This window comes from Drosophila miranda, chromosome 2, assembly GCF_003369915.1.
Source record: "Drosophila miranda strain MSH22 chromosome 2, D.miranda_PacBio2.1, whole genome shotgun sequence".
In the NCBI taxonomy this organism is placed as follows: Eukaryota; Metazoa; Arthropoda; class Insecta; order Diptera; family Drosophilidae; genus Drosophila; species Drosophila miranda.
In genome coordinates this window covers 25,645,277-25,660,292 of record NC_046675.1, presented here as the reverse complement: position 1 = coordinate 25,660,292, position 15,016 = coordinate 25,645,277, and the positions used below count along the sequence as shown (strand labels likewise).

General features: G+C 40.3%; 2 protein-coding genes and 1 long non-coding RNA gene across 3 annotated transcripts; 2 read left to right on the top strand and 1 right to left on the bottom strand.

The window, feature by feature from the left end:
* Positions 1 to 3,960: 3,960 nt before the first annotated feature.
* Positions 3,961 to 6,129, bottom strand: LOC117187441. Its single transcript, XR_004472121.1, has 2 exons — positions 5,477 to 6,129; positions 3,961 to 5,391 (listed from the first exon to the last, which is right to left on the bottom strand). It is a non-coding gene; the product is annotated as an uncharacterized LOC117187441 (long non-coding RNA).
* Positions 6,130 to 8,749: 2,620 nt separating this feature from the next.
* LOC108157806 lies at positions 8,750 to 9,219 on the top strand. The gene is made up of 2 exons (XM_033389694.1): positions 8,750 to 8,860; positions 8,930 to 9,219. Exons 1-2 carry the CDS (start codon positions 8,785 to 8,787, stop codon positions 9,175 to 9,177), a joined length of 324 nt encoding a protein of 107 aa, XP_033245585.1. The 5' UTR covers positions 8,750 to 8,784; the 3' UTR covers positions 9,178 to 9,219.
* Positions 9,220 to 14,186: 4,967 nt separating this feature from the next.
* LOC108157594 (calmodulin-like) lies at positions 14,187 to 15,003 on the top strand. The gene is made up of 2 exons (XM_017289722.2): positions 14,187 to 14,322; positions 14,376 to 15,003. The coding sequence occupies exon 2, from the start codon at positions 14,394 to 14,396 to the stop codon at positions 14,904 to 14,906; it is 513 nt and encodes a 170-aa protein (XP_017145211.1). The 5' UTR covers positions 14,187 to 14,322; positions 14,376 to 14,393; the 3' UTR covers positions 14,907 to 15,003.
* The last annotated feature ends 13 nt before the right edge of the window (positions 15,004 to 15,016 follow it).

The window sequence follows — 15,016 nt, the reverse complement described above, 5'->3', positions numbered from 1 at the left end:
AGCAGGGAAATCACATTCGTGTCCTCGCATTTAAGTCTTGGCCCAGCCAAAGATTCAGTTGGCAAACATTTTAAAAGCAACTAAAAATAGCTAATGCCAGAATGGGTCTAATTAAGTTGAGCCAAGCAATTTGCCAGCGACAGCCAGAGTCGGTAGCACAAACTCCTTCTAGTTGCAAATTTGATTAGCTGCTAATTAATTTCATTATTAGGCAGGGCAGGGCAGGCATCGGGAATCGGTTCCTAAGGATGGGACGGAGTTGGGTAAGAGGCATCGCAATTAGTTTGGCAAACTTTTCGACAGCTGCGAACGGAAATTGTCAGAAATTGTGTGAGGCATCTCGAGTATCCTGGCTCTCCAGCATCCCATGATCCCAGGATCCCACGGCATGTAAGCGATATTGATGTCGATTTAATGTTGAAATTAGTTGCATAAATAATTCATTGGCTCGATAATTGCCAAATGAGTGTTGCTCTTTGCAAATTTGCATTTATTTCTTATTTGTTTTGCTATCCAACCGAAAACCATTTTAGTGAAACGGAATTGCTATCATAAATAATTAAAAGATTCTTATATCTGTGGTTCTCCCAATCGATGACTTAGACACGCACGAAAACACGGAGTGGAGTACAAATTGCACTGACAGAATAAGGGAAAGAAATAGATAAAACTAATCCACAGTAAAGGAAAAGGAGCAACACAAATGTTGCTTAAAATTCACAAATAAATGCCACGTAACAGGCAGGGATATACGAGTGTATGCTGCAGCCCGATGAGGGAGATCCGGGTTAGTTAGGAGCCTAGGAACTGACCGACAGACAAGGCGGGCAAATATGTATGTATGCAAAAAGGGTGAATTTGTATTTCAATTTCTGCTGGCGCACAACTTTTGCAACGAGCAGCCACAAAAACGTAACCAAGTGGACGGAGAGGAGCCACCGACAGGTTGAGCAGTTGTCCAGGATATGCCATACCCAGACACATACTCGCACACGAAAACGCACACAAAACACACACTACACCGACACATAAATACAACTGACCAGAGAGCACTGTAACCAATGGCTGGACTGACACAGCGCATTTGAAAATTGATCACCGGAACATCCGTGCGCTGACCGGAAGTGCACAAATACAGCTCTCTCTCCCACTCCCTGATTTATGTGTGTGTTCGTTGTGTGTCCGAGTGTGTGCGTAATTGTTTTGCATCTGACAATTGTTGGAAGTTTCCACCCATTTAAAGCACAGCTTTAACTTGCCCGAGGATGATTGATGTCTAGACAGGCCTGTGTTCACCAATTGTTGGGGCCCAAATAATGTATAATTTGTGTTTTCATTAAAATTTTACACGGGTTTTTGCCAGCGTTGAGGTCATCAAGAGTACGCCCTGTTGCAACTGCAATGTTATCTATAATTCAGGGACACAAAATTGACTTGGAGACAATTTGCCAAGAAATCTAGTCCTCCTTCCTTCCCTGATTAGCTACTTCACCGCTGGCTGACACTTGTCTGCGTCTTCGCCAGGTCTTGGGCAAAGCAAATACCTGATTCCTGGTCCGGGCCACGTTTTTGCTGGCTTCTTATTAACTTATTTATGTGTCAACTCGGGTCCAAGAAAAACCAACCGAATGTCAGCTCAGTCCCTGCTTCTACCTCCTATCCGACTAATGGAAAATTATGTTGCGAGCCCGAGCCGAGCAAAACTGGCAATATGTCAAGACTGTCTTAAAGTTTATTTCAACTCGGCACTCGGTTTGTTTTTGGCTCGTTTTTATTGCCGATTTTTGGGGGGGAAAGACATTTGACAGCTGCACTTGGGATTTGTGTGAAAGTCTGTTCGATGTTCAATTGCTTGAAAGTCCCACCCCCCAACCTTCCAACCCCACCCCAGCCGTAAAAGTTCGCCTGTAACTGACAGTCGGATGCAAGACCATAGATAAGCGCGGGCCGGGCCCCAATGAAAACATTAATTATTTCTGCTGTAACACCAATCCAACCAACTTTCCACGACAGACGGCGAACAATGCCAGCGATGACTCCATAATGAGCATAATTAAGCCGCACAATGTGCATTTAAATTATAAATTAATTCAGCATCGAGTGGGCAGCAGGATACCAGGAAAAAGGACTCCATAAAACTGTTGTTTACATTTGGACAACTAATTCATTTATGATTCAAATAAAAGCCAAAGCCAATCGCAAAAACGAGTAGCTTTTACTCATCATTAACTTATTATTTCCATAACGGATTTTGTTTATAAATTTCATTAAAGAAGTACTTAATAGTGTGTGTCTAAATATTTATATGTAAAGCCAGGGAAAAATCCTTAGTGCACGATATAACTCTTAAATACAATTATTTTAAATTATTTGAAAATTTTAAATTCCATTACGGAATTTCCTTCATCCTTCATTTTCGGATTTAATCAGTCAGTTTTACCTGAGATACTTGCTGTTGGTTTAGTTTCAAAAAAAATTTTTTAAAATGCGAATGCCAAAAAATGAGAAACCTTAACGAGCCAACATTTTATGACACATTTTTAAGAGCAAAACGCTGACAATTCAATTGAAATGTAGCTCCGAAGGGATGTGGAAAAAAGTAGGGCCGGGACTGCGACTGCAATTTCCAAGAGCTGTCATCAAAGAACCGCTCCACTCCACTCCGCCCTGGTCCTACCCGAATAACAGCAACGGCAACAGCAACAGCAATAGCAGCAGGAAAAATAGGAACAAAACGCTGGCAAACGAAATTAAAACAAGCAACTGAATCGGGAAGGGGGCAGGAAGGTGATACGATGGCGACAGAATGGTAGAACGATGGTGCCAGAATAGTAGCGTGGGTTAAGGGGTTGTAAGGCAGTCAAAAAAATGTATGCAAATATGTATGCCAATGTAAAACAGAAGCTGCAACCGGGGTACGGTAGCACCGTACTCGTATAAAAGTCCAGTCCTCTCCTCCGCAGCATCCAAGAAGACAATGAAAAGGCATAAAAAAGTGTACAGATGAGTGGAGATGTGGGGGGTAAGCTGGTTGCTGATGTCTGGGGAAGGACCCTACTGAATGACATGACTAAAAAATGGTTGGAAAAAAGAATAGCAAAACAAAAGAAATGATGAGAGTGTTGATGGAAAACCCAGGACGAAGGACGCAGGGGCCAACGAAGTGGCAATGCGCTGCATCCGCTAAAGACAGAGCCAAAGATAATGCCAGGCGTAAAGAAAGCTGAGTGAAAATGTCGGAAAAGCGAGGAGGGACTGAAATCGCTCAGGAAAATAACTGGGTTAAACTGTGGGGATAATGGTAATGCGAAGAAGATATGTTTAATTTGAATGGGGAAAACATAATATAATTAGAAAGCAAACGAAAACAGAGAAAGGAAGGAATGAAACGAGATGTGCAAATAAAATGTTAATGATAATCTTTCGGTATTCAATTGGAAGGACACTCTAAAATATTCGTTTATTACGATTTCAACAACGGCATTTTGAATCATTATTCAGTTTTCAAATCCTCTATAACCTAACTCCATTCCAGTCCGTAGTCCCAAAAGCACAAGGCAGTAATTTATTCGACACTTTTTTAAGCTGCTGCTAAAGAAAAACAAAAACCTGTCGTGATTCCCCGTAGGCATTTCGCAACACATTTTGCACTTTCGAATGACCGCAAAACGGGTTGATAGTTATGTATTTTTAATTGGATTCGGTCCGTAGATTTTTTAGGAATGACACAATTTGCAGCAGAGTAAAAAGATGACTTATATATCTGTAAAAATGTAGTATATGCAAATTCTCTGCCATGATTCACAATTTTAGCTCGTTATGAATACATTGTATGTTCAAAATATGTATGTATTTTGTTTGAATGACAAATATTCAATTTATGCGCTTCGAACCAATTTAAATCGAGTTTTAGCTAAATTACCAATACAAAATACTAAATAACTTCAGTGCTGTAATTTATTAAGTTCTTCGTAAGAGTTTTTATTTGCTGTCATAACAAACTAATATTTTTTCTGGATAAAGTAAGTTAGAGATATGATTTAAATAATTAACATTTAATATTCAAACACTGGGAGGTACAGTCTTTCTTTTGAATTGGAATTGCTCATAGAATTATCTATGCAATTAAAAAAAAAAAAAGGATAATACCATGGAGTTTGAGTGATTTTTTGTTGGGAAGGAAACGGCAACATTTTTGAAACTCCGTCAACTCCGTTGCGCTGCAATCGGACCCTCATTAGCCCATTCTCGCAGAGGGACGACAGTGGCTTAACTAGATTTCAGATACATAAATTACATGCGCGAGTCGCCAGGATGTTACAATAAACAGATTTATAAATTGCCGCCAGCAGCCTGCAGCCGGCCATTATTTATGGCTGCAGGTTGACAGACAGTGGCCCCTTCCTCCCCAACTCTCTCGCAACCAGCTTGGAGGGTGGACAGCCGGGGGTTGGCTGTCAAGGCTCCTGTTCTGTTCTGCAGTGGGCAGTCCTCCGTATAGAAAACACAGAGAAACGCTACAGATTAAATTCCGACTGCTAGACACTCTCCAAACTTTAAATGTTGTTAGTAAATCATCAATATGGAAATTGAATGTTCCTATTCCAACGAGTATGTAAACCCGTTTTAAAATTTCATTGTGATGCAGCAAGTGTTTTTTATGTAAACCGAACCTTCAATTTGGTCACAGTAACTATTTTGCAATTAGCATTGAAAATGAACCATAAAGCAATCATAGTATACTATTCTTCGTTTTACTTCCCGAATAAAACATAAATGCTATACTAGATTATTGCAAATACACAGTATTTGTACTATTAGTACCTATAGTCTTCAATTAAGTGTCTGAAAAGAGCATCAATTGAAGGTCAGATTTAATTTCACCGTCCAACTCTGTTGTTGTTGTAACTCGTATTTTTGTTGATTAGGTCTGAGTCTGAGTTTGAACTGGCCCTCTCCAAGCAAAGAGCAATAAAAGGCCGAAGGCGGATCGAATCATAATACATATAACTTTACGGTTGCATAAGATATACTGGTTTTGAAATCGTATTCATTTGTGAAACTTGCTGGAAGAAAGAATTAAATGTGCGAATGGACTTCAGAAACAGGTTTGAATCTGGATCTGTGCCGGTGAGCAAGCTGTTCAGTTTCAGATAAGTCCTGTTTTCCAGGTGCGCAACACATTCTTTCTCCATAGCAGCAATCAGCACTTTCGGATGAGCGGAATATTCAATTTTTAGCTCGCATTCGAATGCGAAACGAAAACTCGAAACGGATGTAAAGGTTCGAAGTACTTGTTAGCGTTCCCGCTCGTTGGATGCAGTTATTGATCTGTTTGCATGCATTTGAGTAGATATAGGCGACTTAAGTATGCTTTCTCATCTGTTGATGCTGGTCAAGAATAGAAACATATTTACTTTTGGTGTAGAGAAAGATTAGTCTTTGTTCTATCGAACATCTCATCGAAACAACATACCCTTGTACTCGACGAGTACGGAGGTACTCGTAGACCAAGCAGCACAGAGTCAAGCACGTAGCAGGTTATCTAGTTTTCGCTGTGAATTTTTGTATATTTTTCCGCTAATTGGCAACGGCTCACAGTCAGCGGCCTCCGTTACACCCACAACAGTTCCACCAGGCTTCCAATGTCCGCAGAATTTTTCTCTTGATTTTGCTTTTCATTTTCACTTCACTTGCAGTAGGTAACAGCCGGGAAATTTTTAATTATTTGCTTTGCGGTTGCCTTGAAGTTACTTTCAAAACAACCCACAGAGTCGGCAGCAGCTCCAGCAGCAGGGCCAACAGGAGATGAGACTGATGGGTCCATCACACACCTGCGGCGCAATTTTCTACACTTTGCAGCATTTTTTCTTCCAGCCCGGGCACCTTATCATTTATCTGCTGTTTGGAGAGATCAAAAGCGAACGCCAGCCAGCAATCAAAAGTAGCCGGCTTGCTTATCCTTCTGCCAGGTCGTCCTCCTCCTCTGCAAAGACGTCCCATCACAGCCCCTACACCTATTTAAGCCGAGTCTGCTATGTGGGTCGACGTTGACTGCCAAGCCATGCCATTTGCTCAAATGAAACTAATTTTGTTGATTGTACATTCGCGCTGACGGAACGAGGACCAGCAGCAACATCAGCACCAGCATAAGCATTGGGAACAGCAGCAGCAAAAGCTTTATAGCCATCGACAGTTGATATATGGTCGAGTGGGGGCGTGGCTTAGTGTCTTAGTAGCTGCTGTCAGTTTAGAGAATTCTTTGCTATTTTTCGTTCGTATCTCGCTTTTCGTTTTTCGGTTGGATGATGGTGTGTTGTCAAGTGAGATGTTGTAGACAATTTAGCTGGTCAAATTATCTTTAATTGATTGAAATCTCTTTCTTGCTGGGAAAATTACTTTTCTTCTGTCTAATCGGACAAATCAATATCCCTTACTCCTGCATCCATTGCTGCCATCAATCGGAATCGCTTTGTCTGGGGACAGACATGCATCAATATGGGCATTACTATTGTTCTCGACTTGAACCAATCATCAGTTCCGCCTACAGTTCGCCTCTGGAGTCCTATAGTGCATTGCTCTTTCCTTTTATGACATTTTATTATGCCAATTAGAGATCTCCTCCTTTGCATTCTCTTGGGTCCATTGTGCCATTCCCATTCGCAGTGGATTGTCCTTTTCTTTTGTTTTCCCCTCTTTATGTACTTTATTCTTTCGTTCCTCTCTCCCTACACCTATTTCAGCTCACGACTTCTCGGAATTTACGGCTCTCGATTGTGTTTTAACATTTATTCATAGAGTCTGAGAGATGGAGAGGTGGAGACGTGGAGTGTTGTCCGGGGCCCACTTCACCGGCAGCACATTTTTCAAATGTGCAACACTTGCCACCAGTTGTTGGTACAAATGACATTTACATTTTGAGCACATAATGTGTGTGAGTTTTTTTCTCCTTTTCCTTCCGTACCTGGGACAAGGCGGAGGACATGTACAGCTCTTGGCCCTGGTAGTGTTTTGGGTGATAATTGCATACGGCGTCGTGCACTCGACATCAGCTACCACAAGTGCCCTAGAAGCTGAATATTGCTGCTGCTGTTTCAACTGTTTCCCGTGTTGCCCAACAACTAACAACTTCCTGCCCTTGCAGATTTTTATGGCTTTAATTTTTGCAGCTGCAAGCGAAATTCATGTGATGTATGGCCACGACCAAAGTCGAATTATTAAAAGAGCCGAAAGACAGAAATCCTAGCCAGCGGCTAAGGCCGTTTATCAACTGCTAATTCTCCGTGCATTTTATTCTCCCCACATCTACCCCTGACAGGCAATAAATTAAAGGACCTAAATATAAACAGCTGATACAGTGGGGCATCGAAAAGGAATGGCTAAATGAAAGCCCACTTCAAAGAGATTTTCCGCAAAGCCGCTAAGTCTGAATATGTTGCCATGCCAAAAGGCTTTAAATGGGTGAATCTCTGGGTCAAAAGCAAAAGCCGCCCGAGACGCATACGATGATCAAAGCGAAAGCCAAGAGCTGAGGGCGAACTTTATCGAACGAACTTTGTTACAGGTGGCGGTGCCGGTGGCTCCCAGTCCCTTGCACGCTGAAAGGGGTCGAGGGGGTCGTGCTTCTACAACCAAAGATGTTGCAAAGTGGTAAAAGGCAGATGTAGGCGGAAAGTGGCTAAAACACAAGTCGTAATACAGATAAATCAACAAGATGACTAGCTAATGCAAGTGGGACACGGTGAAGTTGAATATTTCGACTAAGAGATACTTGATACTAAACGTTTTAGTATTTCTAAACGCATCAGGAATGTTTAATTACATAATATTGTAAACTTTTAATAGCACGGTTTTATTATATGTTCTTCTTTCTTGATCGGCGTATTCGAATGAATGTGTGTTGGCATATCGATACTTGTCGAGGACAAGTATCGATTTATCGAGTACATTGGTATTTCTTATAATACTATCGATGAGTAAATCTTAAACTAATATTCAAATCTTATAAACTAATATTCATATCTTACAATATAATATTTCGTGTGGCTACCTTAAATAGTTTCAAGTTCTTGAACATATGGATAAATTGACAAAGCAAAAAAATGGTGCCTTCTGGCCAAACTTTCAATTACTGGAATTCAAAAATAGTGTGAACGAGTTGAACGGTTCAGTCAGTATGGCTCTACTCCGCCAGAGGGCGCACATTGCACGAAGAGAGTGTGCGAGTCAGATATAAGTAAGCGCGTGGACGACGTTGCGCAGTCACTGCCAACTGATATGTTAATTTTGGCTATAATACTTAGAACTGATCCAGATTCGTCAATCTTCTAGAGATATTTTCTATTCTGCGCTTATAGTTTTCTCGTATCTTTAAAATTGTAAATGACACAGGTTTTTAGTTCTGTGGGGGCAGTGTATCACAGAAGGCTGGATACAAAATTTGTTTTCTCTAGCTCTTATAGTCTCTGAGATTTATGCATAGACAGACATGGCTATATCGCCTCGGCTATTGATTATAGGCTGATATGCAAACGCTTCCTTCTGCGCGTTACACATATCGACTTACCCACAAATCTAATATATCCTAATACTCTTTTTGAGTATCGGGTATAAAAAAAGGAGCAGTTTGTTGTAAAGTTTTGAAAAATAGTTAAATTTTTTGTAAACATTTCCGACCAAGAAATCCATCAATCCGTTCCACCATGTACTTTTAATCTGGCAACTCGTACACCCACATATATTGAAGTTCCACCTTACACAACTTTTAGTTTCTCCAATATCGTCATGCGGTACATTTCGTTGGCTTTGCTGCTAATGCTGGTGGTTTTGGCCACTATTCCCAATTATGGGACAAATGCTTGTAAGTAAAACCATTGTTAAGGATTGCTGGGATCGAAGACAGTGTAGATATATTTTATCTATTCTACAGCTTCCTGTGAACATTCTGGAAAAAGCCTAAGCCAACTTTCAGGCTTGGGAGTAGATGAGAGCTGTAGTCGCTCATCATACCCAGAAACAATAGGCGAAACAGTGGAAGTCTCTAAGGAAAAGGTTGACGATTCTGATGATGCTGAAGAATATAACGTTCCGCAGGTGTCCTTCTTCAGCAAATTGAAGAAGGTATTCTCATTTTTGTACAACATTATAATGTGGTATGTGAATTTTACTAGGGAATAAATGGAAATGATGTGGCATAGCTGCTAACAATGCCAAATCTAATTGCTTTGTCCATGGGATGTACGTACGAGTATCAAAGTGAAGTTTTCCTTTTTCTTACTCAGTCACATTTGACTTCCATCCTCCATTGTTTATATGGCTTTGTTCTCTACTGTTGATGTTCCAGGCAGTCGCACTCTGTTCCTTCTCTTTGTACCAGTTACTCGTAGAATACAAAAGGGTATATTGTATTAATCGATAGAGGTATATTGTTTTTGAATTGGAGCAGCAACGTATGGTGTGTTATGATCTTGTAATGCCTCTCCTGATCATACAAAATAGATAGCATTATAGGATTAGATATAAAAAGTATATACTTATCCCCAATTACGATTGCTGACTATCTGGTAATTCCCTTTCGCACTAGCGGGTATCTTTTAGTCGAAATGTCAACTATTACGTTCTTACATGATTTTTTCTTCGCTTTTACCCCCTTACTACAGTTTGCAATTTAAGTTATGAAAAACGTTTCGTTCCGTTTCGTTTGGTTTTGTTGCTTAATTGTGCTGTGCTGTGTTGTGGCTTTTGTTTGTTGCTTTTTTTTGTTGCATGCATTTCACATGAGCCGGCAGTTGCCGCTTTCCATTTGGTTTATTGCGAATTTTATTGTTTTTATGGTAGTTTATGGCAAATGCCATACAGCGAGCCGTGTAAATATTTTTTCTAGGCGATGCAGAGCTGTATTCAGTTGGAGGGAAATGTTCACAGACACGGACCCACACACGAAACGGAAACGCTTAAACATGCAAAAGTTGATAAAGTGAAATTTTTGCTGGTGCATTTCAATCAGCATTATGTTACCAACTGATGTGTCATCAGAAGCCATGGAAAAAACATGGAGTAATATTATCAATTCCCATGAAAAATACTTCATTTAATATTTATTTTGTACATATTCTAGCTGAAACCTATTTTGCAGGAGCAACGCCTGCAATGTACGAGGAGATTATTTGCAATCTAATATACAGGATTGACATCAGCAACTGAGTGATATTTACCTCAGGCCATGCAATTGTCCGTATGTTTATGTTCTCCAGGTTTGAAGCTAGCTGAAAATGTTGAAAAAGAGCAGTTTTTTGAAGGGTGAAATGTTGCGTATTCCGCTCTGCTGAAAGTGTAACTTCAAATCGGAAATCCCTATGTCCAATGATAAGACATATCGCTATATACATAATTCAGCTGCCATAAAAACAATTGATCGGAAAGCTAACCTTTGTGAGTTTATCTCATCTAAAGTATCTAAAGATATGAAGCAAAGTTATCACATTATATTTTAATATGTACTAAAACAAAAAACGATTAGCTAATATATTAAACAAAATAGCTCTACCAAATACTATAACTTCAATGGAAACTATCTCTCTACACACCTTAAAAGCTTCGGAAAGAACTTAATTTGTTTGTTGTGTGTTAACTTAACCCTTACATAAGTTGATGTACATTTATTCTGTACATCCGAAAACCAAAAGTGGGTTCACTTTATTAAACTCTAGTCCTGAAAACTATTTTTCGTAAGCGAAGCTGCCGAATATCTGCAACTTTACTGCATTGTTCTTTATATTAATCTGCAACAAAAGTTAATTATACTACATAAGCCAGGGCTGACTGCTGCGACTGCTGGTTGGCCTATTAGGCTAATGGGCTTGCATAAAACTTTGGCCAGAGTCCCTCCGAACAGAGGGATCAGAAGAGAACAGAACAGAACAAACGAGCAGGCGAACAAACAAACTGCAGTAAAAACAAAGCGTGTAGAAATAATGTGCTTAATGAACAAAAGCCTTAGTTTATTTTTGTGTGGGGGCGTGGCAAATACTTGCAAAATACAAATAAAATTAACTAAAACTCAAAGCAAACTCCAGGCCAAAGTCCAACACGAGTAGAGTCGTGGCTCTCTGTGGATCCTCCCGTTGGAAAATTTTGGAAAAACGTTCAACGAAAAACTCTGAAATAATTAAAAACTAATTAAAGGGGCAGTGGGGTGTCCTAGGGGTTGGTGTGCAAGCTGTTGTAAAACTTAATTAACTAAATGCCAGCAACAAAAACAATAACTCCATTGAAGTTGTTGTCCATGCACACAAAACGCACACACGAGGCGTATGAGTAATTTAATCATGTTTCATGTGGCCCTGGACAAAGGAAGTGAAGACAGGAAGGGGGCGTGGATGTGGACCCACAGCAGAGAAAGCTGCTTTTGTTGACACCCACAGAATGCAATTTGCGCCATAAAACAAACAAGGAAAATCTTGGGGGAAAATAGAAGAAAATACAAGGCAACAAACAAAAGTCAAACAAAGTTATATTCCAGATTGGATTTTAAGTTTTAGGATTAGTTTCAGCACTGCAGATGCTCTTAGCATAATAAGACACAGAGAAAGCCAGCCAAGGTGGATTTACATTTATAATATGAGCATCGAACGGAAGGATTTCTGTTTACCAGAATGGAATATTATACCATACTTCTCGGTGTGAGTATAACATTGTCTCTGCGAAATTGCTTCCCGTCATACTTTTGTAACCAATGATTGATTTGCTTTCATCTATTTATCGATTATAGTTGTGTCAATACTCGTACCATGTGTGTACGTGTTTATTTAAAATCCTTTTTTTAATCTTTAGACATCACTTTTGGTGAGAAAAGTGCCAGATGAGATCTTTATAGACGGATTTATCTCATATCTCAATGCTTAAAATCGTTCCCACACTGAGGATATATATACAATTTTCAAAAAATACTCCCTGCTTAAAAAATGAAAAGTTTTCATAGTGCTTTAAAAGAATCAAAAGAGGTAGTTGAAGTTTAAATATTGAATTTAAACACAGAAAGGATTGTGTAATTTTGCAACATTTAAGCGACAAATAAACTAATTTATTATTTTATTGATTATCATGGATCTGAGTGTTCTTTCTCCAAGAAATGGAAACTAAATTCCCAGATAAATAAACTCAAATACCTTAAAACTCAACTTTGGTTTGTGGTTTTCCCCTTCCTGTGGCTTTTTCTTGCCGTATTTCCGGAGTTCACTTCACTTTGGGGCAACATTCTGCCATTGACTTGGATATTTGCTTTTGTACTTGAGTAGAAAGCCCAACCCCTACTCCGTATCGTACCTGGGCATGGTCCTGAAACACTCCACGCACCACGTGCCACCAAAGGAGAAACAAACAGAAAAGGCAATAGATGGCGTAGGTGCAGGAGCAGGTTTGTTCTACGCTCCCTTCATGCCAATCCGGCTTAAGTACGTTGTCGAGCACATTGACTGTTTGCTTTGCTCAGCCAGAAAGCAGAAAAGCATACACATGAGCGAATCCGATATGCATAAGAAAGGACTACAAGATGACGCTGAACTTCACTTTCAGTCGCCGTAATGAAAAGTGGCAGTCGCAGCCAGCCAGTGGCTGCCAGCTATACGATTGAAAATCAAAACATAAGGGAACTCCGCATCAATTGTTGGAGATGCCTCTGGACGTGGCAGTCAACATTTTTCACAAATGGCTGTGCTCATTGCGGGCCACAATGGATTGCCGTTGGCCATAATTCATTTCCGGAGCCTGCACTTGTGTGTGAGCCGGAGACCAAGTCAGAGTCCGAGTCCGAGTCCGCATATTGAAAACGCTTTGGCATAGACAAATCCACGCCGGGGCCAACTGGCTCAGATTGCAACTCTGTTCTGCCCGCTCTGGACCCGGAGCCGGCCACTCTGACACGGCACCGACCGGATTGATTGAATGGCGACTGAGCTGCTCGGACGCGATTGCCAGTGTATGCCACTGGCCACTGGCCACTGGCCATTGGCCACTCAATTGGATTTCGGAGTGGGGCATTGTGTAGCCAGCTCCGCCTTCATATGCTTAATTGAAATGGCGCTGTCAAAGCGGGTCGAAACCGGTGAAGGAAAAACAATCAATGGACTGTCCTGTCCGGTTTCATTCTGAGTCGCTTTCATTCATTCAATACGAGTACATTCAAAGAACGGTGTTCACTGCGGCGTATACTTGATATTATGGAGAACCTTGCCCTGAGCTCAAACATTAACAGATTTTGGCATGGGGGAACCTTTTGTGCAGCGATGCTCGTGTCTGATGCACAACGCAAATGCAAATTATACTAATACCCAAAGGGCAGTTGTCATTTTCATGGATGCCCTCGCCCTGTTTACGCCTGATTAAAGTCAAACAACAAACACATCACCATCATGAGCTTGCTGCATACACCATACATATATCCTTGTTTCTTGGCCCAAAACTCCATCTCTAATCTATGCACAGAAATGCTTGACAATCCCACGTTGGGTGTGGCCCGAGTTTTGGCCCTTGGCCTGTTGTCCCTTTGTCCCTAAGCTGTCCCTCGTCCCCTGCTTCTTCATTTGCTTCTCATTAGCAAGAATATCCCATTGCCGCTGCCGGGGAGAGAACGTGTGATAAAGGATGTCCAAGGATCTAGGCTTATGCAATTGGGTTGTGTGTCTCTCCCTCTGTACGTTGTCGAAAATTATGCAAATTGTTTCGAAATTTTGGATTGGATAATTTTCGAATTTGCACGTAAATTTCAATACGGGGAAAAAGAATGTCCAAGGAGGTCACCAGCGGCGGCATGAAATGGCTGCCCAAGGGAAATACATTACGGTAAACAAAAAATACCCAAATAAAAATACAAATAAAAGAAAATGGAACAAACTGCGTTTGCGTCGCGTTTAATTAAAAATGTAATTACCCAAGCTGTTAAACTGCCGCAGCGCTTGAGGCTTGGGCAAAAGGCTATAAAAAGGTCATACTTTTTCTGAATATTCTGTAAATTAAATTGTTAAATTTACTGGGGAAAATATCTGTTTGTTTTGGAGCAGTCAGCCTACAGTCTTCACAACATTTTTGTTTTATCGAAACGGAGCAATGGACAGAAAGGGTGTCAACTGTTCAAAAATGAATTCTTAATCATGTTATCTTCAAATTTAACTTCAATTTAGTTTCAATTTTTCATTTCTAAAATTATTTGGTATGAATACATAGGATAGACCTTTTTAATACAAAAAATAAAAAAAAACCAGTAAAAACTGCAATTTAAAATAACTAAAATTTGGTTAACATTATATAATTTGGAACCACCTAAAAGTAAGCAATAAAACAATAAAAGCATAGAGTAATAAAATACTAATAAATTGCAGAACTCATCGACTCACTCGATGGATCTTAAATCGAAGCATACATTCGATGACATTATGGAGAAACTAACGAAGGAACAGATGGCCGAATACACAAAGAGTTTCGGTCTTTTGATCAAGAATGAGAACGGAGTGGTCACAATTGACGAACTACGCGTAATGGTCAAAATTTTAGGCGAGAATCCGTCGGAATCTGAGCTCGAGGAGACATTTAAAGCCTCAGATATTGATGGGAATGGCAAAATCGACTTCAAAGAGTTCTGCTTCGTTATGGACAGGTTCGAGAGAGAAGAGAAGCGCCAGCTTTGCGAGGCTTTCAAGATGTTCGACCAGGATGGCGATGGTTACATAGGCGGAGAGGATCTGGTCAATGTGTGGAAGAGCATGAACATCCAACCCAAGAATGTGCTTATCGAAAGAATGCTAAAAGCCGGCGACATCGATGGCGATGGCAAGATCAGTTGTGCCGAGTTTGTGGCCATGATGCTGAAGCCGTTTGTTCAGAAGTTTCAGGAGAGAGAAACATCCGCATAGTCTTACAAAATCTCTTTGCCCCAAAATTCAAAATGAAATGGAATTGAAAAACAATATGAAATAAACATAAATAAAAATTTGAAGTGATCGTTTGTTAGACCCCCCATAGA